The 24963-nt window shown below is 49.3% G+C and overlaps 3 protein-coding genes and 1 long non-coding RNA gene across 5 annotated transcripts in view; all 4 read right to left on the bottom strand.

Annotated features, from left to right (window-relative positions):
* Window positions 1-3588: 3588 nt before the first annotated feature.
* LOC135449389 (uncharacterized) lies at window positions 3589-4618 on the bottom strand. Its single transcript, XR_010440737.1, has 3 exons — window positions 4431-4618; window positions 4266-4341; window positions 3589-3726 (listed from the first exon to the last, which is right to left on the bottom strand). It is a non-coding gene; the product is annotated as an uncharacterized LOC135449389 (long non-coding RNA).
* Window positions 4619-6609: 1991 nt separating this feature from the next.
* Window positions 6610-9803, bottom strand: LOC135449460 (cytochrome P450 26A1). The gene is made up of 7 exons (XM_064716501.1): window positions 9516-9803; window positions 9094-9318; window positions 8716-9003; window positions 8457-8606; window positions 7998-8132; window positions 7628-7780; window positions 6610-7435 (listed from the first exon to the last, which is right to left on the bottom strand). Exons 1-7 carry the CDS (start codon window positions 9702-9704, stop codon window positions 7094-7096), a joined length of 1482 nt encoding a protein of 493 aa, XP_064572571.1. The 5' UTR covers window positions 9705-9803; the 3' UTR covers window positions 6610-7093.
* A 3582-nt stretch (window positions 9804-13385) lies between these two features.
* Window positions 13386-20555, bottom strand: LOC135449601 (cytochrome P450 26C1). The gene is made up of 6 exons (XM_064716770.1): window positions 20364-20555; window positions 20065-20289; window positions 19670-19945; window positions 17915-18070; window positions 14019-14525; window positions 13386-13748 (listed from the first exon to the last, which is right to left on the bottom strand). Exons 1-6 carry the CDS (start codon window positions 20553-20555, stop codon window positions 13386-13388), a joined length of 1719 nt encoding a protein of 572 aa, XP_064572840.1.
* A 667-nt stretch (window positions 20556-21222) lies between these two features.
* EXOC6 (exocyst complex component 6) overlaps window positions 21223-24963 on the bottom strand; it is an 84879-nt gene continuing 81138 nt past the window's right edge. For both annotated transcript variants that reach the window (XM_064716422.1, XM_064716423.1), the window contains 3 exons: window positions 23182-23294; window positions 22831-22842; window positions 21223-22351 (listed from right to left, as the gene is read on the bottom strand). In XM_064716422.1, the coding sequence (XP_064572492.1) occupies window positions 22219-22351; window positions 22831-22842; window positions 23182-23294 (258 nt within the window). In that variant the 3' untranslated portion in view covers window positions 21223-22218. The remainder of the gene's footprint in view (window positions 22352-22830; window positions 22843-23181; window positions 23295-24963) is intronic.

The raw sequence follows: 24963 nt of genomic DNA, 5'->3' as shown, positions 1-24963 counted from the left end.
CTTGTTTTGTTTTCCACTGTGATAGAAAACAATAGATTATGGGAAAGTTCTTCAGAAGGTGATCAGAGGAAAAGTTCACCAGCATCTATCATGGACTGTGTCTCTGCGGCCTGCTGGGATAGGAGGGAGGGACATAAAGGTGTCAGCAGTTGAACTGATACGGTAAATCACAGTAGGGCTAGTAAAGCGCGATGGCAGCCTCGTGTAAATGCCTTCAGACTTCTATTTCTTCTCCGAGGTTGTACTCGGGACACGTCCCCTCTTTGTGACCTTATCTCTGGGGCAGTGGGTTGTGCACTGGTCTCTTCTCTTTAGTTTACGAGGGCTAATCCATTTGCAGGTTAATAAAAGGTGAAAAGGACAATCACCAAGGAGCCACCAAAACAAACAAGTACCTTTGACTGCTTAAGGACTCTTGGTTTTCCACATCAGCATGCTCAGCCTGTCTCCTTTCTCTCCTCCTGAATACTTTGATAATAAATGCGTCTGCAAACTGTTGATTAAAAAAAATACTACCAGTATGCAAAGGAGGAGAAAAATCAGACAATTCCATAAAAAGTGGATGGTTCTACTCTGCAGGCAAGTAACCGATCCCTGCAAAATATGCTCTGCTGTGCATATCCTTGTGGTTGAAATGTGTGATTTTTTCCTGGAAATACCGACTGACAATTAGTGAATTTCAGAGACCAACATGCTCTTAGTCCCAGTTAAAAAGAAAAGTTCCCTCAGAAATGTCACAAATCTGTGACATTTCATGTCATACAATGAGCAAAAAGATCACAACATGCCATCACTTCAAGCAAAACTAATTATTTTCCTCTTTACTGCTAGATTTGTAATGCACGTGCTAGCTTGCTGCAGTGCTGCAGGCAGCATCATTAACATCAATAATATATATTTAATATAATGCCACCGAGAGCCAGAGACAGTGGGGCAAGGAGGATGAAAACACACCAGGGTGAAAATCACCTGTGTGTCCGGCAGCCAGGGCAGCCGTGGTGCCAGGGCAGCGCCGCTCTTGGTCTCACTGCTGCTCCCTTTGTCCCACCCTATCTCCCTCCGTTCTTGCCAAAGTTAAGGACAATTCACAACAGAGGAGGCTATTGCCGGGACAATTCACAGAAGAGGAGGCTGTTGCCAGGTCAGGGAGCAGTTTCCGATTACTCTGCAGTTCCTGGGCTTCCAAGGGACGTTTGGAGAGAAGCAGCTTGCTTGATGAGAAGGTGCACGATGTAGATTTTAGAGGGGAGAAAACCCCAACTCTATTCACACAGGCAGGCAGTGCCCTTGCTAGCAGGGCAATATGCAGTCCCTTCCGTGCTTTCCCACAGGATACAAGCAGTTAGCTCGTTCAGGAAGGCTCAGATATAAAATAAATGCTCTTAGGTAAAGCACACCACAGCCTCTTGCTTCTTTACATCAAGTAAGTCAGCAAGCCAAGGAAACCAAGACCTACTATAATTCCATGGAAAATTCAGGTTCAATCTTGAAAACATGTTTGTTCTGGTGATATTTTATAAAAGCAGTATATTTCTGAGATACAGATATAGCAAATTGACCCTATAGAGCTCAAGCAGAAAAAATCCCAAGCCTAAATTGTTGCTTTTACCCTCAAAATAGCAATTCCTGGAGGAAGCTATTTCACTTCAAGCAGCATTAACAAAGATGACCTGACAAGTCTTGGTAGGTGTGTGCCTATGTGCATCTCCTCCTTAAACTGTACTTGGAGCACTGCTCAGGACCCACATCTCTGTAGTGACACCAATATTTTCAGTTTCCCACCACCCCAGGAAGTTATGGGCCTGCCTCCTCCTCAAGAGTGCAAATGGTTCTGACTGCATTTTGGTCACTTTTATCTCCAGAGAGATCCTGTGAGAGGCCCTCAGCTCTGGAATTTATTCCCCCTTTTGCTCGAAAACAGCCTCCAACAATCTTTGACCTTCTGCGTAAGCTGTGAGGCCCAAATCCAAGGAATTGCTTTGGGAGAAGCCTAAGAAAGGTTGGCATTTGTGGGTGTGGTAGGAGAACATGTCGTCTATGCCTGATTTAGTCTTGAGTTTGTCATTTTCTCATGTTGTGACAATTATCCTGCACAGCAGCGTAGCCTGAACCCATGAATTCTAAGGCTTTCCTAAATGGTCATAAATGGGGAAAAGAAAAGCACTGAAATCTAGCAACATATGAATGATTGTGTATTTGTGAACAAAATGACCTGGCAAACAAGTACATCATAAGTCACTTTTGCTGAAATGATTCCTCCAGCCTTGCAAATCACAAAAGCCCTGCACGTCTCCGGGGCACTAACAGCATTCAAGGAAACTGCAATGTTGGGGCTGCTGATAAAGGCACAAATAACATTTCATTAACTGAGAACACTTAATATCTTGCCCTGCCTATGTTGCAACTGAGAGGCAAGCTGTAAACACCTATTAAAACAGCACTATTATGTCCTAATAGGAAAGTTCTGTCTGTCACCTTTTAAATATTTAAATCTCAGATTCTTTAAAAGCTGTTTCCGCTGCTTTTACTCTTTGGATATAAACAGATTTGTTAAATATTTTATTTCTAACCCACCCACGAAGCTACATTCATTTACATAACTTAATGAAGGCTGCATTATTCATTGAACTTCTCATATAACATTTTTTGTAAGACATTATTAAACAAGTGAAGCAAGCCAGTCTAGTAATGAGTCTTCTCTAAACTCGCTGCCAGTTACATTTCCTTTCTCCTAATCTATCACTCTAATGGTTGCAACTAATAAACTTTTTGAATTTTTGCTGCTAATCTGTATATGTTTTGCATTGCATGCTGGATGTATAACTTGACAGAGAAATTACAATACAAACCACCTGGCAAACAAAACTATCTCAATTAAATGCTATCCAAACCCACCCCACTCTTTTTTTGTTATAATAGAGGACAACTACATGTAACATAGTACCTTTAAGCCATAAATAAATTCACTAATTTGGATCTGGAACATACCAGCAGTATATCTCAAACTCAGGATTTGTGTCTGCATTTTAAAATTTTTAAATCTTTGCAAAAGTCAGTAAATTAAAGTTTGGTTTATGCAAATGTCCTGCCTAGCCTTGTGAAAGATCCAGGAGCCTTGCATACAATCCTGTTAGACTGTTCTAGGAAAGATGATATGCAATAATTTTCAGGTAAAGAAATTCAGCAATAGGTTGCTTACACATGGGCTATTTCATCTATTTAATTGTTGTTTGAGATTATATCAAAAGTAATATTGGACTTTCAGGTAGCCTAGGCAGTGCAGCTCCCTTTGAGATTGCAAATTTTCAGAGTTTATACCTCATGAAATCAATTCCAATGATAAAAAAAAATAGAACAAGGGTTCTCATTTTATGCACATTAATTTCTAAAAGACAGACATATTATTTTATCAGCATTCACCCTGAAAACCTCTGCAGATGCATAGAATTAACAAAAAACAGCAGTGTTCTGTTCTCAAAGATGGCTACATGCAGATTTGTAAAAACATTTTTTAAAACTTCCTGTAGCACGTAGGAAAATGCAACTTGAAAGTCAAAGATTAAGTATTTTACATATTATTAAGTGTTTCTCTTGGTACCTCTCCAAAGGTTAATTCTAAATCACTGAACAGAATAAAATAAGAAAACAAACAATAGATTGAAATGAGTAGAAAGAAGGAAAACCTTTTTGTCAGCCTCTCATCTTGCAAGGTCTAGGAAAAGACTCCTGTAAGGAAATAAAATAAAATAAATAAAATAAAATAAAATTCAAACTTTAAACATACAAGACTTCAAACTATATTGTCCCTTAAATAGGTGCTTCTATGAACCATAACAAAGGAAAATATTTCCCAGCTCAACTGCTGAAAGCAACCTGCAAGTAACATGTCTTTGTTTCACAAGGACAAAATAAATAAACCTCATCAAGTTATTTTTAATAATTTCCAATAAGTTTTCAGCATTTTTTTTCTTAGTCATATAACCACCAGCAAAATTCACTTTTACCTGTTTTGCCCTTATCTGGAAATACTCTTACCTTTCAATCAAGTATTGATTTGTCAAGTAACATTCCTCAATGCCAATTTCCATCAGTGTAATTCACAAATGTCCTTTTGATTAAAGAGTAGATACAACTGTGTGTTGTTAAGAACAACACGTTCAGAACTTAACAGATAGTCTAGAAATTCTAAACTTTAGAGATGCTGCTGGCTGGCAGGAGCTGTTACTCACATGATTTTGGGAGAAGTGTGGATTCCATTAACTCACCTCACCCTCGGGGAAGAACCAGCATGCTACATATAAATCATGGCTTTTTGCTCCAGGACCAAAAGCGCAGCACCTTCTAAATTGTGTGTGATTTTTTGAAGAGAGACATGGTCAAATATTTTTCTTTTAAATAACAGGCTAACCAAGAGGAGGAATATGAAATACCCTTCCTCCTGCCTCGGTGCAGCTCCCCAGCACAAACTATGCTCATGTGGGCAGCTGGAATGAGGACCTGGTCTGGCCAAAAAGCAATTCGTTTTTCGGTAGGTAATTTTTCAACAACATCAGCTCCCAGACCCGGCGTAACAAGAGGGGTGTGGGCTCGGGCTGCGGCGCCTGAACAGCACCCACAGCCCGAGCATTGCCCACGCCAGCCCTGCCGAGCTGCGCTCGCAGCAGAGCTCACCTGAAACCCGTCTGCAGCCAGCACCCAAGCTGTCAAAATACAGCTGCGCACAGGAGATTAGCAGCGGCTGTAAAACCTGCTCAAGAAGTTGGGCAAATATTTCAGCAATTAACCCACACTGAGCTCCGTTTTACTGTAGCTGCATTGCTGCCATTTCTCAGGATAGCTGGGTTAAAGCTGGCTCCAGGATGCCTAAATTGCACAGCAGTGACAGAGCGCTTAGCTACAGAGATAAATTATTACAGGGGCAGTACCTAACATAGGTTATGTTGTCATGATTTACAGCAGCTGAGGATGTGCCCCCAGATGTCCAGACAAAATCAAATTAAGTATAAGATTTTTTTTTTCTTCTCCAAACATAAAAGCCATGCAAACTTGACTCAAAACCAAAAATTAAAGACTTGCATGTATGACCTTAGACTTACACTGTAAAAGTGTTTGTATTCTCCAGACAGCACTTGGGTCCCCATTCTTTATAAAAATAAAATATAAACTAAAATAATATGAAGACCATGCAAAAAGTTCCCATATATAAAAGATTTCAATTAAAACCAAGCAAAACATTTAGAGAATATCAGCATCTATTTGGATTTGGAGAACATTTTGATGTTACAGAAGAAAATGTTAGTAAAGAATACCAGGACAAGGGTCCTGCTGTTTTCCAGACTCCAGATCACCTCCAAATCAGGATCAAGGTTTGCAATTTTCCATTACTATATTGGCAATAAAGGGGTTTAAACTGAGGTTATTCATCAAGTCCCTGAGAAATATAATGGTACAAGAAGTTTGCACAGGAGAAAATATTTAAGATTTTAAACACTGTCAGGATGACTCAGGTGCAATTTAAAAAGAATGCTTTCTGGGGCTACAAAAAATTGAGTACAAAAAATTATTGATAGCTATATGTAGGCTGTATCTAAAGCCATGTGTTAGACGCCCCCGTGTTTAAAATGCTAGCTGGGAACATATCAAACGCTTTATAAAAACACCCCTTTAAAAAATTCCAAACCTCATAGATGCTATTTTGGGCAACTTAGCTTTGTCCTTAATTTTGATCTTGGGAGAACATAATAAAAAAGTGACTGTTTTCCAGAAGTAAACAAAAAATTTAACTATTCTATATGGTGCTACAAGTGCTCATGACACTGAATTACATTGGTTTACTTTGTAGATGTTTATAGAGCCACCCTATGTTGTTTGACTTTTGAGGGAAGACTAATAGGTGTAGTAAGCTGGGGTGGCCACAAAACCCCTTATGGTTAAGCCAAAATAGGGGTCATGCCTAGGGCATTTTATCTGCCCTGCTTACACACCCCCGGGGAATTGCATCTCAACAGTTGATTCTCTGTTAATCAATTCACATTAGTGCCTGCCTTTTAGTTTTCACTTTGCTGAATTCCATGAAAGAAGTTCTTAAACCAAATGCATGCTCTATCTCTCACCTAGTCAGAGCTGTTGCATTTCAAGGAGAAATAAGCAGATTTTATTTGCTCTACCTGCTGATAAGAGAACCTTCGTAAGTAAAGATTCATAGCCAGCAAGCTCAACACAGAACAAGATTCAGTGGTGTGTTTACACAGGTCAGCACTAATATGGGAGGAGAGGACATTTGTGGATTTTTTCCTCAACTAGCTCCAGAGAAAAACTTATGTGACATTATTCTGCTTTCCTTTTCTTTCTGATTTACCGTGGCTCAACATTATGTGTTTGATAAGGAGACCTGTAGCACTTGCCATCACTCCATGCAGTTTTCAGTGAGCATGCAGTTTTGTACTGTTCTTGCATTTACAGCTAAAATTTATAACAATTAACTACTCACAATAAGCAACTACATGTGAAGGAGGGAAGAGTTATGAACACAAAAATAGGAAATACCTCTTTCACAGAAGCAGATTTGGCTTTACATCCAAACCCTAGAGCCACATCCATTAAGTTACTCTCTAGCATACACACAGATCTTCATACAGAGGATCATCAAAAATAAAGTTTATTGTCAAACTTAAAATTCACACATTAAACATACAATCTAGACACAAATAATACTGAAAACATTCTCAAACAATAACCATTTCAGGTAATTTGGATGAGTAGCTAGTTACCATTGTTTTGAATGCTTTTCAGATATTTCTTATACATACACCATCCTGAAATGTCTTCAAATGCTTAGCTGGCCAGCTCTCAGTGATAATTTTAAATAGGGGAAAATTTATTTCTATAGAAATAACATTATCTAATTATGAATCAGAGACCCATAATTGTAGTGCTTGGGGAAAAAAATATCATAGCCTCTTGAAATACTTAGAAGACATAAATAACTATTGTACATTTACAAGTTTTAAATATTTAAAGGCCTTTGTTACTATAAAAAGTTACTATGTACATATTAAATGCTATATAGGAATCCATTTGCAGGTTTGAGCTCTCAGATTTGGCCACTGAAACCGATGAATTTGGTAGGCAGATTGTCCACAGGGTACACTATGGGGCCTGTTTTCATTGTAGGAGGTCCATTCAGCAGCTGCCAGTCACAGCTTCGAGCCAACTCCACTGTAAATATTTTTAGAAGGACTTTTGCAAACTCTTTGCCCACGCAGCTCCTCAAGCCCCCACCAAAAGGAATGAAACTGAACCTAGAGGAATCCTCTGGAGATGGAGACATGAAGCGATCTGGGTTAAATTCTTCCTTGTTGGTAAAGAGGTCTGCCACATCATGTGTATCACAGATACTGTAAATAACATTCCAACCTTTAGGGATTTGGTAACCCTATAAAAAAAGAACAGAAAGGAGATGTGGAGCACCTTGCTGTGTTAAATAATGTGAAGTGACAGAACAGGACACATCAGTGCACCCCACCTCCCCTCCTGGCTTCCTGCAGGTCACTCTGAGGCAGACAGGCTACATGAACACAAAATACTTTGCAGCTGCTCTGAGGAGTCCTGCCCAAACCTTGCTTACATTTAGCTCAAGGGTCTTGAGTGCAATCCGAAATCCTCCGGGAACAGGCGGGCTCAGCCTGAGGGTCTCTTTGATGACACAGCCTGTGTACTTCAGCTGCTCCAAGACCTCCATGTCCAGCTGCTTCTCTTGGTTGGAACTGCACAGCAACCCCTAGAAAGGAAAATGCTGCCGTGACATTCATGAGCCACACAGCCAGGGCTCCTGGCACTGCAAAGCAGCCGCCCCTCAGCTATAAGCAGTATTCTCCTGCCACCCCTAAAACAGAGCACCACCTGGATCAAAGGGAGCCCTGTCTGGGATACCTGTCCTGGAGTTACCTTCCTCCCACTGCCCCCTCCTGTGAAATGCCTCTGGGGAAGACACAGACCTTGACCTGCAGCTCTTTCCTCACTTTCTGCAGAACTTCATGGTGGAGCCCGAGGAAGGCGATCAGTGACGTGGCAGCACTAGCAGTGGTTTCATGGCCCCCAAACAGCAGCTCTGTGGCAGACTCCTTCAGCTCCTTACATAAAGGATAGAAGAGGCTTAAACCAGGCCTTGAACACAATACCAGGTCCACTCATCCACAGCAATGCTGTACATCATTCCCAAACTGGAACAGACACCCAGGGGTCTGGATGGAGGTGATTGGTGATGCTCATGCTGCCTGCAGACATGTCTCCCCATCCAACAGCCTGACTGCAGCCTCTGCATCCTAGTGCTCAACACTAGCAGGTTTATTTCATGGAGAAAGAGAGCATCTCCCGCTCTCCCTTTTGTCCCCGCAAGGTAAGTGTGACATTCTTAGGGGGCATGAAGGAAAGAGATTAATCCGGGGGAACCTTACCTGCATGTTGAGCTGCTCGCCGTTACCCTGTGTGTGTTCCATCAGCAGCTGCAGCGCGTCCTTGTAGCCCCCCTCAGGCTCCTTGCGGGCCATCTTGGCACGAATGTTCTCCTCGATCTTGGCATGGATGATGTTGCGTGCCCGCAAGCCCTGACCGAGCAGGAGGGAGAGCAGGTTGGGCCTCAGACAGTACTGCCATCCCTGCCCCCGATTCCCGTGCCCTGGCTGGCCTTTCCTGCTGGCCCGCCGTGAGCCTTACCCGGTAGAGCCCACTGAAGGGCACGTCGATGGGCAGGGAGAAGAGGTTGCGGATCATCTCCTCGAAGGCCTCGACCAGCTGCTGCTCGCCGTCGGGGCTGGCCTGGCGGGGCTGGAAGCCCAGCAGGATTCTCATGGCAATGCGGAACATGAGGCGCTTCACCTCGGGGTACACGAGCAGGCAGGGCCCGGCGGCGCCCAGCCACCGCTCCAGGCAGGCGCTCACCTCCTCCTGGATGACGGGCACGTAGTGCTGCAGGGCGTCCCGGGAGAAGGCCCGCATGATCACCTGCCCGGGGGGACGAGGAGCAACGGGACAGAGGCTCAGCCGCCGCCCCGAGGCGACCGCGCCCGCTCCCCGCCCGCCGTCGGCCCGTACCTTTTTGCGGTGCTTGTGCTGCCCGTTGTGGAGGTTGGAGAGGCAGCCCGAGCCCAGGATGGTCCGCACCGAGGCGGGCCACTGCACGGAGACGAGCCGGTGCTCGCCCAGCAGGATGTGCCGCACGTTCTCGGCGCCCATCACCCGTACCGTGGGCCGCCCAAAGAGGTGAGTCTTGTAGATGAAGCCGTATTTCCTGCGTTTCATCTGCAGGAATTTCCGCCTCTAGACAGGAGATGAGAGGGGGAAAATGATAAAATAAATTTTAGGAAGCATGAGAGGAAGAGGCAGGGAGAGCAGCTCTTTCCCACCTGGGCACGGGAGCCTGTCAAAGTTGCCGCTCATCTCCCTCCCCTGCAGCCCGAGGAGCTCTGGCTCCAGAGGGGCCCCTCTCCGCTCCCCGCGCCATCGCCTGGCCTTACCTGCAGCACCAGCTGCAGCGTCTCCCCGAAGAAGGGGAGCCCCATGGTGCCCGGGGGCAGCGGGAGCGGGCAGCTGGGGTCGCGGCTGCTCACGCAGTACAGGTCCCAGAGCTTGACGGCAGCCAGAAAGAGTAGCAGGGGCAGCAGGAAGGTGCACAGGGCGCTGGCGACCAGGGCGGAGAAGCCCATGACTGGGGAGCGACTCCCGCCCAGCCCCCCGGGAGCTCCGAGTGCGCGGGCTGGGCTCGCCGCGGGCCGCCTTTTATACCCTTCCCAGGTTGCTGCCCACCCCTACCTTGGTCCGATAAATTAGTTCACCCAAAGTTCATCTTTAATTGCGGATTGCGGCCTGGCTCCTCCCCTCGAAATCTTTAACTATTTGCTTTGCGTAGCGCATCCTACGCGCCGCAGACCGCTGCCGGGGAAGGAAAGGTGCTGTCGGGGGCCGGGCTCGCTGACCCTGCACCACGCTCGGTGAGTGGGCTGCGGGACGCCGCCGACAGCTGACAGCCGGTGGTCGGCCACCACCGCCTCCTCGTCTCGGATTTATCGCCGATGCTCGTTCGAGACCAGCGGCTGCACCCAGAAATTCCCGCGCCAGCACCCGGCGGCCCGGCTGTCCGGTCACCTACCCCGCGGCGCTGCCGCCCGGCGCCGATGCGCTTTGCGGAGCTCCTTCGTCCGCCCGCCACCGCTGTCGGCTGGGAACGGCGATGTAGCGGCCGGACCCGGGAGACACCGGGCAGGGACGGTGGGGCGGCCGGAGCGGACGGTACCCCGTGCTGGGGCAGCCCGGAGACCCCCTGAGCAGAGCCGCCGGGGCATCGGCGGAGGAGCCTCCGCTGTCCCCTGGTTCACCTCGAAAGGCATGGCTTGTGTTTCTGCCGGCCGTGGAGGAAGGAGCCGCCGGCAGCAGTCCGTCTCGGCCTCCCGATGCAGGTTCAAGCGCGGGTCACCGAGGGAAAAGGAGGTGAGCGAGGAAAGGAAACACCAAACTCGCCGTTCCCAGCTGCTCTCCCCGGGATCCAGTGCCCACCCTCGCCTGAGGCTCTCCGGCATCCCGTCGGGGCTGCCGCGGCCGGGAAGAGGCGCTCGGCACGGGCGGGCACCCCGCCTGCAGCGCGGCGCGGAGGGGCGGGCGGGCACCGGCGCTGCTCTCCGGACGGGAGCGGCGGCTGCGGACGGGAGGAGCGCGGCAGGAGCGGGGCGGCGGGAGGGCAGCGCTGGCTGGGGCTGCTGCTGCCGGCGCAGGAGGGGCTGGGGAAGGGGCGCCCGGCGCGGACCGCGGCTGCGGGGCGAGGAGCTCTCCGCCGACCACGGCTGCGGCCAATACACTTTTTTTTTCTTTACCATTTTTATCTTTTCCGTCCCTATTACTTTTGCTTTCTTGTTCCGGACAAGCTCAATAAACGCTGGAAGTTTTGTGTGTGTGTCTGTGTAGGGGAGAGGGAGATGTCGCTTTTAATTATTATTTTTCCAACAATCAACCCATCACACGAGACCCGCCCTCCTCTTACGATGCCTTGTTGGAGCGGGGCTGCCCGCCTCCGCAGCCCCTTGCCCAGGAGGGAGCCCCCCGGAGGGCACTGACTGCCCGGTAGCCCCTCGGGCTTCGCCGCGGGCCCGGCCGGCGCTGGTCGGGAGCGGCGGCCGCGCCCTGACCCGGCGCTCTCCCCTTGCCGGGCGCTGACCTGCTTGTGACCTACAACACGGACCGTGACATCTGCGTGAACCCGGCCGGCAACCGCGCCAAGTTCACTGTCTATCAAAATAACGAGATACGGTGGCCTGAGCACCGATAATTGCCACAGGAAGGCTTTATTATCTTCCCAGCTGTGTATTCCCCAGCCATCGGCTTGAAAAGAATCAAATGGTAAAGAGTGAAAGGGATAATTAAAAACATCTTGGAAGGGGGTCAAGAAATTAACAGCCTAATATGAACAAACTTTGATTACAAGTAACAATTATTACACTTCATTTGTTAAATGCTCGTGTTTATCTGCAAACAAAATCAGTTTATCAGTTTCTTTTTGTTTCTTTTTTTTTTTTTTTTTAACTAGATTCATGTTACATTTTTCAGCGGGCTTGCTGGCGCTCAGAGTAATTTTTAAGTGCGCTGCTGGAGGAGCCCTGACCTTCCTGCCCGGGGTGCCGGACACTGCAGGCCCAGCCCTGCCCAAGTCCTGCCCGCGGTGAGACCCTGAATCGCCTGCGGTCTCAGCCAGCCAGTAGCTCCTGCTAATTAACGTTAGTCATTGCCACTTGCAGCCACCATCTACTGATTTCACCTCTGATAGGCAAAAAGATTCACCTTTCAGGACAAGGTCAGGAGGGCCAGAGGCTCTGGTTCACTACAGGGTCGACTTGCCAATAGCACTTAACTCAGCCCTGCAGTTCAACCTCTTCCAGATTTGACCTGTCACGTTTGGGAGCCAGGTTTCTGTCCGAGGTAGCGTGGTGGTCGCTGCAGTGCCCCAGCACGGCCAGGCAAGAGGGATTGGCCAGGGCAAGGCCATCTCTAGCACCCAAGCAGAATGATGATAGAGTTTCAGGAGCCTGGAGAGCTCCCCAGAGCCTTTCCAAAGGGACACTGTCTTCGTGCCATGTTGTGGCCCTCACAGGTCAAGCTGGTTCTTCACACAGAGCACACGGACACCACCAGGCATGGGGTGCTCTGGAGGGACAAGGAGGATTATTTTCCCACTGCATTCACACAGAATACATGACAGTGGAGAGTAGAAGTGAAGCTGAAAGAAATTTATACACGTGTTGTAGATCAAGGACCCGTGCCCAGATCTGTTCTCAGTACACAAACAACAGGACTCAGTTCATTTTATTTTACATGGGAGAGAAATACCCTGTAGGGGTACTCAAAAGCCATCTACAAGTGTGCCCTCAGCATCCATGTTTAGCCTCGGGTACCACCCCCTGGATAGATGCATGTCCTGACACTTTTCCTGGCAGAGCTGGGCTGACAGAGGTGACAGTCAGTCTGGCCAGCCTGCCAGCTACCACAGGGCCTGTGGCACCTTGCACATGTCCCCTCTGCAATGTGAACAGCATCATCAGGAACAAGGGACTTTGTACCACAATTCAGACACATTCAGAAATATCTGTTTTCTAAACATTTGTTCCCCAAAGCCCCCTCCCCCTGCTTCAGTCCAATCCCATGGGCAGGCTGTGGCTGGGGAGGATATCCTGGCGGGACCTCAGAGATGGTTTCATGGCAGACCCCAAGCAGCAGCTATGATGTGCAAAAGTACAACATACACAGCTGCTACTAGTGGGTGAATGAGACATATCCTCCTTGTGCCAGCTCTAATGGGAAGTGCATGAATGAGATTAAATATTTACAATAAAAACCACTTTACACCCTATTATTCTAGCTAGAGTTGATGCTGGGGATTGGGCAACTCTGGCTTGTGTTTTCCTGCAGAGCCCCCCACCTCCCTCTTTTTTCATCTAAATAGCTACAATGTGCAGGATGTTTCTCCTGCCTCTCCTATAACACACCTACAGGAGATAACACTGGGAGTCTTGGCTGTGGGTCTGGGAGTTTTGCTCCCCATCCCTGGTAGCTGGAGGCCTGTATGGGGCAGGGGCTGACTGAGCCCCCATGGCATATGCACCCTGCCAGCATCTTCATCAGGTTTTGCCCCAGTGCTCGGGAGTGCTCTGCAGGATACCCTGCTGCAGCACCTGCACACCCTACCAGCCTGTACACCAGGAGTGGAAAATAGAAAGACCTTTAAGGTTTTGTTCAGCAGTAACCCAGCAGCATTCGCAGCCTGGGGCAGCAGAGACCTGCTCCTGGCAGCTGTGGAGGGGCATCGGCCCCAGGCTGAGGGGAGCAGTGCACCCCTCCCCAGCTCAGGCCTCGTGGCCTTGGCTGGGCTTCAAGGGGTGGAAGTAGAGCTGCAGCCCATCATCGACAGGGTGCACGATGGGCACGGTCTGCATGCGGGGGTAGCCAGGGGTGGCCAGCTCCCAGCGGGCCGTGCTGACCAGCTCGATGGCCAGCAGCTTGAGGATGGCCTGGGCCAGCTCCTTTCCGATGCAGCTGCGGGCCCCTCCGCCGAAGGGGATGTAGTGGAAGCGGCCCGCAGCCTCCGGCCGGCCGGCGCCAAAGCGCTCGGGGTCAAAGCTGCCGGGGGGGCTCTGGTACACAGCCGCTGTCTCATGGGTGTCACGGATGCTGTACATGACGCTCCAGCCTTTGGGGATCTGGTAGCCCTGGGGAAGGCAGAGAAGAGAGAGGAGAGGGCTGTTACATACCTGTGCTACTGGAGGGTGAGCAGAGGGTGCCTGCAGACAGCCCCACTGCACTGCCCACCTGCTCTACAGTTCCTTTTCTCCCCAGCCCAACTGGGACTCACAGAGGCTGCTGGGTGACATTTCCCCTTAGCCACACTGCCAAGCGCCACCACTGCGCGGGACACAGGGTGCTTGCTCGCAAGGCAGGCAGCAGCTCTTTAGCAGCCTGCTGGAGTGCGGGACACTTACATCGAGCTCAAAAGTCTGCAGTGCCGTCCTGTAGCCTCCGGAGACTGGGGGCAGCACTCGCAGCACCTCCTTAATCACACAGTCCAGGTAACGCAGGCGGCTCAGCTTCTCCAGGCTGATGTCTGCGGGGCAGTGACAGCTTTGCCCCGGCGGTGCCGGGAGCTGGGGGCCGGGGCCGGGGCTGCTCTGGGGCACAGTGGGCTCCAGCACGGCACTGGGCTGGAGGGAATCTTCCTCCACTGGGGCTGGGGGCTGGCTCTGCTCCTTGTGAATGTCGTTGGCCATGGGGTGGGAAAGTGGTTTCTCTCTGTCCCTGCTCTGGATGGTCAGGGTCTCCAGGCAGGGTCCTGCAGGGCAGCACTCACTCTGCTGGTACCACTCATGGGACATCAGCTCCTGCCTTATTTTTTCAATCACTGAGGGGTGCTTCAATAGCAGGAGGATCAGAGAGGTGCTAGCACTAGCCGTGGTGAAAAAAGCAGCAAATATGAGCTCAATTGCTGATTCCTGAGAGAGGAATGAAAATTACAAGTTTGAATAACATTTCAAAGAGATTGTGTCTCAGACTGTTCTCACCTTTTGCAGGTTTCACCCCTGTGCAGGGGGCCCTGGCCCCCACTCTGCTCTCCCCAAACCCACACCCATCCTGGGTTGGCAGGGACCAAAGCATTTCTGTATGAACTGGACATCCACTTGCCAAGGCACTGCTGCAGAACCACAGCTGGAATGAGTACACATTACCTCCAAGCCAGCTCTTCTGAGCTTTCCTCACAAGATTTACCAACTTTAAGGCAGCACTTTACCATGTACTATAGCACATTGAGTGAAGTATATTTCAAGTATTATGCTTTTTATCATCATCTGCCAATTCCCCATCCCAACTTTTACTTTTCTGTCCAGGCAGTGGATATGGGCAGTGGTTTATGCACAAATTTTAGATGTGCTGGCAGCTAACTGGGTTGCATTTGATCCATCTCCAGTTGTGACTGATCTTACCTGGGAGGGGACTCAAGGCAAGAGTCAAAAGCATGAAGGCCTCTGCTAGAGCAGGTCAGCCTGGGAAGTGCTGTAGCCAGCAGGGAGCACACACCAGGCAAAGGACTTGCTTGCTTTTCAAGCTGTACAGCCTGAAGCACAGCAGAGTCCCCAAAAACTCCACAGCAGAAGCACCCATAACAAGTTAGGAAGTTACTCAGCTCAGACACATGGACCACAGCACAGCCAAATCTGCAATGTGTGCCTTGTCCAAGGTCAGGGGCCCCCTCACAGCCCCCCAGCCTTTGTGGGACTGTCTGCAGGGTCTGTATGGAACAGCACATGCCAGGCTGTCTGCAGCACCCTCTGACCAACTTTTCCAAATGGTTTCCCAAAAGTTAAGGGTTGCCCATGGCATGACATCTCTGACAGCAAACATAATGCTCAAACCTACAGCACCATCTGAAGGTGCCAGTGGCTCCACAGCACAGGAGTGCTGAGGCCAGAGACAAAAGCCAAGGAGAAGCCAAAGGGAGGAGAAGCAGGAACTGTCCCCCTGGAAGGCCTGGGACCTGACTGGTATTACAGAGCACTAATGGCTCCAGCCCAGGGGCAAAATCCCACAGGGACACAGAGCAGTTCCCTTCCACATGACTGTGTCTGGACTTCAAATTGTTCTGACACAATCGGTTCTAAAGAGGTGAAGCCACAAACACAGAGAAGAACACTTGAAGGCTGAAGGTACTTGGATTCAAATCTGATAAAGTTAAGGATAATGTAACAAAGATGACTCTCTGCTACCATCCCTAGTGCCATATATTGGCTGGTCTAGATGCTTTGCCAAAGTGCAGCTCTCAAGGGCATCTTTCAGCTGAAATAAAACCCCTGGAACAACAGATCCCTGTCAGCCCCTATCACACCTCCTGCAGGCATTAGCAGGAATTTTTACATTCACAAGTAACAGACACAGATGAAAAGAAACCTCTCAGTTCCACCACATGCAATTAAACCCCAAGACATTTCAATAGCATGCAAGGAATTTAGGGCAAGCTCTTAGGTTTGAAATAACAGCCCTTATGCTCTTTGCATCAACCTCTGACAGTGCTGCTGCAGAACGTGAGTCACAGCTGCTGTCACAGCTTTCCCTCCCTGCCTCTGCAAGGCCAGCAGAACCAGTGACTGGAAGGCAGGATATTCCCAAGCTTCTTCATCAGTACTGTGCCTGTCCTGGGAGGCAGAATGGGAAGCATTACACCCAGCCAGTGACAGCATTATTATACAGGATGGGTTTTTTAAATCTTCCCAAGGTTTAAAATATTTTAGAACAGTATTGTTGGCAAAGCAACATCTTTTTAATGACCTTTACATTTCAAGGGCCCTGGTGAGTTCATAGCAGCAGTACAAATCACAATGTATTTAGAAAAATTTCTGGGAAAACTCTCTTTCCAGATCATTTGAACAAAAAGCAGATTAGTGACTAGTTTGTGCCAGCGTCTGAAGTGTTTGTCAAAGACAGATATATCCACAACTCTGAGACAGCTTTGGACTTTTTATCCAATTACACTGTTTTATTAAATGAGACCTCTACTACTGTTTTATTAGGGTGGAGAATATTGCCATGATTGCAAGCATAGGCAGTTCAGTCTGAAATTAATTTTGTTAAATACAGAAATTTTCTAACCATGAAGGTACATTACAACAAATTAATATGTTATAATTTGAATCAGCTGGCCCAAGGTTGCTGCCATGTCACTCAATCTATGTTACATTTAATATCTCCTTATTCCATTTGTGGTCAGAGTCAGGGATATGATGAGAGATTGTGAAATTATTCTTGCATAATATTAATGTGAATACTAACAGAGATTAATTCATCTTAATCACATTTTGAATCTGTCAATTATTTTTTAAAATCACATTATAATAAAACGTTAGAATAAATAATGTAATAAATAATTGTAATAAAATTTATTTAGTAATATATACTGGTTCTAATTATATCTAATAGTTGCTCAAAGTTTTCCAAATATTTTAGATTTAGCGATTGCATTTTTACAAAATATTTATAAAACATTAGTCTTTGGATAGTTATCCTGAAATACTTAAACAAATAGTAAAACTACTTTTAAACTATACTCAAATACTTTAAAATCATATCCAGCTGCTGTACCCATGCAAAACTGCTTCAAAACTTCTTATATAAATGCAATGCCATCTACAATTCACTGATACCATGTGATCTGGAACTATGAATGGTGCAGTACTAAAGACAATTTTTTTTTCCCAAGATCTTTGGCAAAACACTCATCACATTCACTTGGTGGTTTTGGCTCAGTAAGGGCTACTGGGCTCATCCCTATGTCACAGCCATACATCACATTCTTCACAGCAATCCACAAGCTACATGATCGATGAATGAGGAGGCGATAGGGAATGACCTGGAATCCATCGCTGCATCCCCAGACCTATTCTGGTTAATCACCTCAGAAATTTCTGGGCTCTCAGCCCTGAGGAGTCCAGTGATGTGATCTACACCCTGCCCTGGGCTGGGTGCTGGGCTGTGTTTGAGAAGCACACAGGTAGCTCTGAATACTTCCAAGAGAGTGTTCTGGAGTTACTGACTGCACAGACGTGCAGAGCCTTAACACAGCCACGTAACCCTACCAGCATCCTACATCAGGCCAAGGCTGGTGGCCCTGAAGAGGAAAGGTAGAAGGGCATTCATTGCCTTTTAAAAGGTCCCTTCTGTGGCAGAGACATAAGACTACAAGGGCATAAGAGTGTGCTGAGTGCAGGAGCTGGTGTCCTCAGCATCTGGCGGTGGTCCCCAGCTCCCCACAAGCCTCCTCCTGGCCCTCAGCCCACGTCTCTCAAACAGCCACTGAGTCAGGAGTGGCACTCAAGGCAGAGGCTCTCCTTACCTTTAGCTCCTGCAAGGTGAATTCTTTGCCATGCTCCTTGGCACTGTTCATTATGAAATCCAGAGCATCGCTGTGATCTTCTGGGTTGTTTCTCTGCAGTTTTTCCTGTATAGCCTTCTCCATAAACTTATGTAGCATGTCCCGTGCTTTGATTCCCTGTGAGAGGCACACACAGTTCAGGAGAACCTTAGGAACTGTCCCCCTTCTCTAGAGAGACCAGGGGAACCCAAGTGTAGCAATCCTTAATCCCAGGACCTGTAATAGCAAGAACTGTTTAATCTGCTGCCCAGCCCCAGAGCCTTGCAAGAGGCAGCAGTCTGGGGGGAAATGCTGCACCTTCTGTTGCCTTGCTGTTGTGAATCAAATGCAACAAGTCCCAAGAAACTCTCTGGGAGGAAAAGACAACAGTAAACCCCTGCTACCAAGTTCAGAGGCATCTGCACTGGGCAAATCTACAGTTGTGTCAGGTCCAAAGGAAGCTTATTCCAAGGGAAAAGAAAAGGTAACAAGAAAACTGAGTCCAGACAGCAAGGCACAAATGGTTTTACATGGGAATAGTGGATAGACACATTAATCACAGTCAGCTCATCTTCAGGTGTGTTGCACTCCAGTGTAGCAAAACATTCCTGTAAGATCTCAGCAAGTCAAGTGATCAGCAAAGCCTTTGCAACTTGGGATGATGGAGTCACACTATGCGACTCTCTACAAAAATGTCTCCTGCAAAAGCCACAAGGACCAGAAATTTGAAGTTAAAAATGGCCATGGCCAGATATTCAGAAGAAGAAACAAAGGCTTAGATTTGAGGTGGGAAGGATTGGACAAAGTAAACAGGGCAGGGAGCAAGGTGAACGACAAGGGGATCTAAAGGCAAGTTGAAGATGTTGGTCTGGGGCCAGACAGGCTTTGGCTGACCTGAGAGAGGGCAGGGGGATGAAAGCTCATACTGGTGACAACCTGCAAAGGGAAACTGGACAGGGAAAACAAGAGCTTTGATGAAGAGTAGCAGGGAGGCTGGGGGAGAACTGAGACTGTTTGGGTAAGGTGATCCAAAAGGACACAGCTCACAGTGGAAATAAGAGATGAGGGAAGACCTGTCTAAAGCAGACAGGAGACTTCAGCTGTGGTAAGGATGAAAAACCCAAAGCTAGAGGAGGGAGGGATGTGAGAGGAAGAATGGTACACAGGACCTATACCTAGAGCAGGAGTGTGGAGAGGCAGGCAAAGAGGGACAGAGCAGCAGGGAAGAAACTGCAGGTTGAAAGAGGCGGAGACTGTCCCTCTCCCTGGGCTGCTGGACTACAAGGGACCGAGGACCATAAGCGGCCTTAAGTTCTCAGCCTGTCTGACTTTCAGAGAAGGTGCTAAGCTGAGGTGTGCTGTGCCCACCTGTCTTTGTGCTTATGCCCACAGACGCCTATGGCATGGGCTGACATAAGTTCAGATGGGATAGGGTCAGATATGATGGACTCACCAGAGGCAACATGTGGGATGAGGGAGAAGAGGAGCCCTATGCTGAATAATGAGCTGGAGCCAGTGCCCAGAGGTGTTGGAAGCCAGCCAAAAGCAGGTGAGAAGTGCAGAGAGAAGGGGATATGGCTGGGGTAGGTAAGACACCAAGCCCTCAGACCTAGAATGGGGTGTTGCAGATGTCCTGGCCCATCAGAAATGTCCCTTGGTGGACCTAAGGACAGGGGATCTGTGCCGCCAGGGCCCAGGCGCTGCCCCGGGCAGAGGGAGCAGTGCAGGCGGCAGTACCTTGCGCAGCCCACTGAAGGGTATGTTCAGGGGCAGGGAGAAGAGGTTCTCCACCAGCTGCTCAAAAGTTTTGGCCAGATCCTTGAACTGCTTTTCCTCCAGGCGGAGCCCCAGCAGAATCCGAGCTGCAATGCGGAAAGTTAAGGTTTTAGCGGAGGAATAAACTGCGATAGAGCCTGGCTCCATGCACCAGCCCCGCAGCTCCCAGCTCACAACCTTCTGGATCCGCGGCAGGTAGCTCTCCAGGGCAGCACGGCTGAACACTCTGGCCAGGATCTAGGAGGAGAAGGGGAAGAAAGGCAGGTGGTTAAAGCAGGGGGGGCACACATGCCACCGAGGCCAGGCCTGGGCGCTGCCTGGGCTGTGCGCCCTGTCGGGGTGGCTGTGAGGCTCACCTTGCGGCGCTGGCGGTGCAGGTCACCAGTGGAGCTGAGCAGAGTGTGGGAGCCCAGGATGATATGGGTGCTTTGGGGCCACTGTGCGCTGACCAACGTGTGCTCACCCAGCAGGATCTTGCGGATGTTCTCAGCGCCTGTCACCCGCACCACAGGCCGGCCCAGGAGGTGGGTCTTGAAGACATTTCCGTACCGCTCCCGCCGAGAGCTGTGGAAGCGGGAGCCCTGGGGACGAGCTGCGGGTCAGCCCGTGGCTCCCGCCAGCCCCTTCCACCCCGCCCCGTCCCCCGGCGCCTCACCTGGAGCAGCCAGTGCAGAGTCTCCCCGAAGAAGGGCCAGCCCATAGAGCCCTTAGGCAAGGGCAGGGCGCTGGCGCGGTCCCGGCTGAGGCTCCAGCGCAGCGCCCACAGGTGCCGGCACAGGGTGATCAGCAGAGCCAGGGCCAGCAGCACCAGCGCCGCCGCCTCAGGCCAGGAGGGCCCGGCCGGCATCCTGCTCCGGCGGCGGGGACGGGCCGGGTGCGGCTGTCAGGCACGGGGGCCGGCGCCCCGCGACTCGGCTACGGGCGCTGCGGGCCCTGCCGGCTGCTGCCCGCCCGGCCCCGCTCGCCTCCTGCTGCCGGTTCGCCCCTCGGCCACATTTATATAGATATTGGCCACTTACGCCCGATCCACCTTCGGAGATGACGTATCCGCTGCATATTTAAGCAGCGCGGCCAAGTGCGGTGATTGGCGCGGGAGGGCCGGGGACAGCGGCCGAGGGGCTCGGGGCAGCCCCCGGGGCTGGGGCCCGGCGCCCCTCCCGCCCGCGCCCAGCCCCTCGGGGCGCCCCGAGCCGGAGGCGGGACGGCCGCTCCTGGTGCGGGGCACCCTCTCCGCCCCGCCGGCAGCTCCCGACGCCCCCTCGGGCCGGCCTGCCCAGGTAGCGAGTCCCGTCCCGGGCTCCCCCGACCAGGGAGCGCCCCAGCCCTGCTCCGCAGCCCCACCGCCCCCGGCTCCCCGGCCTGCAGCGCTCCCGGCCCGCACCCCGCCGTCGGGGCCGCGCGGATCCCCGGCCGCCTTCCCCGGGGAAAATCACCAGTGAGTCGGGACCTGCACAGGTCCCGCGAAACCGGCTCCGAGGTGTGCTCCCGTGTGTGAAATTAAACAGCAATACGGGTGAGGTTTATATTACTGTATTTAGACTGTCAATAACTTAAAAATACAGCGAAATGTACATTATTTTTACACGTTCCATTTGGTTTGTATTTGTTAGACATTCTCTTAAGTGTCTAAAATAGCCAGGAGGGGACAGTGCAAAGAGACCGGTAGTGGGACAAAATGCCAATCGCTGGGATGGGGCTGGCAGGAGAAAGCGCAAACTAACAAACAGATGCGGCACGAAAACAACAGCGGCAAACCTATTCCTTACTGCAACCTGGGATAAAGAACCCGAGATCTTACAAAAGTACAGTTAGAAATAGTAACCCTGAGGAACAAAACCAAAACGAAACAACATGTCACATTATAAAGAAATCAAATGGTTATTTACATTCACAACCTCAAGATTAAACCCTTTTGGAGAACAAAGCCTGTAAGTCCCAGTGCTAAACAGATATCAAGTCTAGTTCTCGGGTAGTTTTCAAAGGTACTAAAAATCAGAAGACCTTTTCATACCTCCAGACTACAAAACCTGGTATACAAAATTATGTCCAATCACTTTAGGGCTAATATACATTTAATGCAGGAAAACAGTAAGCGGCATCTGAAACACAAGTATCTCAAGCTCAAAAACTTTAAATTAGGATTCAACCAGAAAACAGCAACTAAGGGATCATTTCTCAAATAATTCCTACTCGGAGCAAAATTTCGGACACCATATCTGCAGATATTTAAATAACATATTTACAGTTCAGCAGTTCCATGTACAATACGACTGTGCTGGTTTTTATTGTACAACCTCGTTTTTCACCATTTGTTTACAATATACAAAATAGTATTCGACCCATTAAAAATACGTACAAAGAATTGTTTGTTGAAGACTACATGTACAATCTATCTACTGCATTTTTCCTTTTCTCGGTCAAACGAAAGTCCTAACTGGTATCACCACTTAGTAGAAATAGTGGATAAGAAACACCTCTTGGTGGGATGAGATACTGTCGATTTAAGAGGCCTATGTGTGCTGGGACATACCATTCACTAAACTCCTAAGTTGTTTCACTACAGTCTCTATTAGCTTCTGCTTGTCACGGTCATTCTTCCTGAACTGAGCAAAAATGTTGTTCTTTTTGCTGGAGTCTTTCATTCTAGAGAAATAAAAAAGCAAATGACAAACACATTAGAAACATAAATTGAAAAGGAAAAATCCGACTATTTAGATTGGTTTACTAATGTTCTTCTTTTGATCTTTCTGCTAATAAGAACTGAAAGATTACAAAACCTGTTCACTATGTGTTCTTAAATTAAACTTCTGCAATGCAGAAGTGCAGAACGTGTTTGTTTCAACAAATACTACTTCACAAATAACCTGTAAGTATTAAGCAAATCCCCCTTCAGCAGGACCCTGATCCTACCAATTGCCTTAGGAGAGAAGCAAGTCAGAAAACGCGTTAGTATCATCTGCTTCCATGGTAAATTCAGACTCAGTGAATGGGTGAATTTTGTTCACCGTCAATAACGGGCATCTATATTGCTGATTTCCCGTACCAACGGATACAAAAACGAAATTCGGGAAATTAGGCAAGTTACAGAAACAATATTTTGTAACAATATAGGCGATACATACCCTCTGTGAACTCTGCAAAAGACATTTTCATCGCAGGCAGGAGAGGAGAGAAAACACTGTTAGAAAGCGTATTTAAACCACAACGTGTTTTGTTTGACGCGGTTTTTACAGCAGGTTGGTACCGCGCTGCCGGTAACGCGCCCGGCTCACCCTGCCCTCCCTGCCCGCCCGCCAGACCGGCCGAGACGCCCGCATCGGCTTCACCACGGCCAAAGCTCAGCGTCTCCCTTGCCCCGAGCGGCAATCCGGGAGCCGCCGGCTGCTCCCGCGGCCCGGCCCCGCCGCTCCCGGCAGGGCGGCCCCGGCCCCGCTCCGCATCCCCGCGCCGGCAGCTCCGGCCCCCGCACTTACTTCTCCAGGAGCGTGAGGGCCGTGCTGGGGTTGACCCGCAGGTACTTGGAGGTGGCCTGCCCGTAGTCCGCCAGGTAGGTGGACCAGTCCCACACCATGAAGAGGTCCAGGAGCTGCGGGGGGAGAGGCGGGTGAGGCAGTGCGGGAGGCTCTGCGGAGAGAGGCCGGGCGCAGCCCCCGCCGAGCCCAGCCACCACCCCCCTTCACCTGCCCATTTCTTTCTTTAACGTCTCTCACCTCCCTCAATGTGCAGGGAGGCGGCTGTGCAGGTTTGGCCCTAGGAGGGGATGCTGATGACTTCACGATTTAGTATTTAGGAACTTGCTTTACCGTGGGGAGCAAGACAGGGATACTAGTATCTGCTGCTTCTCACACTAATTTAAACGAGGTTCAGGTAGTCCAATTAAAGTGAATTAAACACCTCCTGGCTGCAGTCTCCATTATAACTGATCCCTGAAACTCAGAGCCAAGCCCTGGGCACACTTCTGGCCCAAACAAACTCAAACACTTCAGTGGAGGAACAAAAAGACTCCAACCACAATAATACGCTTGGCTGCAGTTTCAAATCATGTCTTGGACTCATGATCTGAGAGCTGCTGTTCAACAATAAACCAGCCTGCTTTTACAATCAGACGCGATACTGAACCTCCAGCACCCTCATGGCCCTCAAAGCCCGATTCCCCCTCCACCATCACGGGGTGCAGGCCAGGCACCGCTGGGCACCCTGCCCAGGCTGCCAGGGGCCAGGGCACAGGCAGCCCTGCTCGGGGATGCCTTTCCCACGGCTACCTGCGCGCCAGTGGGCCCCACTGCCATTGACGTCAATGGCGGGGCGCCCCAGCTTCCCCCTGCGTCTGGGGCCTGGCCTTGTCCTGCTGCTGAGGGCTAACAAGGGCTTGTTCTCAGGCTGTCCCATATTAGCCAAACCTACTGTTAAAAAAAGCCTTGGGAACCATTAACAACACTTCGCCCCAGCGCGCAGTGCCCGAGGCTGCTCTGCTGAGCAGGGTCCTCAGTGTAACCTAGAGCCCTGCTTGCCCTGAATCAGTAATGCTGGAAAGGTGGGCTGGAACAGGATTTTGTGCCACTTGAAAAAAATGTAACAGACTACTGCAAGTCACATCATTTAGCTATTTCAAGGAAGAACTGTTCACTTCAAACACTTGTTTCTGCCACGCCTGATCAGAGCTGTTAGAGCTGGGACACAACAGTAGCAGCCCCTGCTCCCACAGGCAGACGGTGCAGCAGGTGCTCACCCCTCTGACTTCTCAGGCTACACTAAGAGGAGGGCTGCACCCCAGAGAACCTCACCTTGCCTTACTTAAACTTCTCAGCGTGACAAACTGTCAGAAGAGTCCAGCAATGCTCATGCCCAAAATCATAACACCAATTCATTTACAGAAAAGTATACATCCAGTCTTCCCAGATTCAAATTTCAATGCCTCTCTTTTGCAAATTTTTCCACTTCCAAACCACTTTCTTATGTTATTTTCAAATATAGTGTCTAATTTAAAAACATATTTTTCTAATTAATTACTTCTTCCTTACTTGTAGTGTAATCTTTTAGGACTAGGTAGCAACATTTTCTGGCATTATAACAGACCTCTGACACACCTACTCACATTTTACATTTAACTATTTCATAGAGGTGAAAGGATCTAAAACCCAAGGAGACAATTTCACTCTCTGCTGACTAGATATCCATTATAAGCACCAAGGTCAAATTCAAACAGTTCTTTCCCACAAAGCCCTTTCTCAAGATGGACACCACCAATTTTACTG

Source organism: Zonotrichia leucophrys, chromosome 6 (genome assembly GCF_028769735.1).
Source record: "Zonotrichia leucophrys gambelii isolate GWCS_2022_RI chromosome 6, RI_Zleu_2.0, whole genome shotgun sequence".
In the NCBI taxonomy this organism is placed as follows: domain Eukaryota; kingdom Metazoa; phylum Chordata; class Aves; order Passeriformes; family Passerellidae; genus Zonotrichia; species Zonotrichia leucophrys.
The sequence above is the reverse complement of the archived record's forward strand: the minus strand, read 5'-3'. Positions and strand labels throughout refer to the sequence as shown.

Excerpts from the sequence above, each read along its gene's own strand:
- LOC135449460 (XM_064716501.1), bottom strand. The coding sequence starts at position 9,704 with ATGGGCTTCTCCGCCCTGGTCGCCAGCGCCCTGTGCACCTTCCTGCTG. Across the intron at positions 9,319-9,515 it reads CGCTGCAGCTGGTGCTGCAG|AGGCGGAAATTCCTGCAGAT; the intron begins GTAAGGCCAGGC and ends TCTCCTGTCTAG. Across the intron at positions 8,607-8,715 it reads CCTTCAGTGGGCTCTACCGG|GGCTTGCGGGCACGCAACAT; the intron begins GTAAGGCTCACG and ends CTGCTCGGTCAG.
- LOC135449601 (XM_064716770.1), bottom strand. The coding sequence starts at position 20,555 with ATGCCGGCCGGGCCCTCCTGGCCTGAGGCGGCGGCGCTGGTGCTGCTG. Across the intron at positions 20,290-20,363 it reads CTCTGCACTGGCTGCTCCAG|GGCTCCCGCTTCCACAGCTC; the intron begins GTGAGGCGCCGG and ends GCTCGTCCCCAG. Across the intron at positions 14,526-17,914 it reads TCACCTTGCAGGAGCTAAAG|GAATCAGCAATTGAGCTCAT; the intron begins GTAAGGAGAGCC and ends TTCCTCTCTCAG.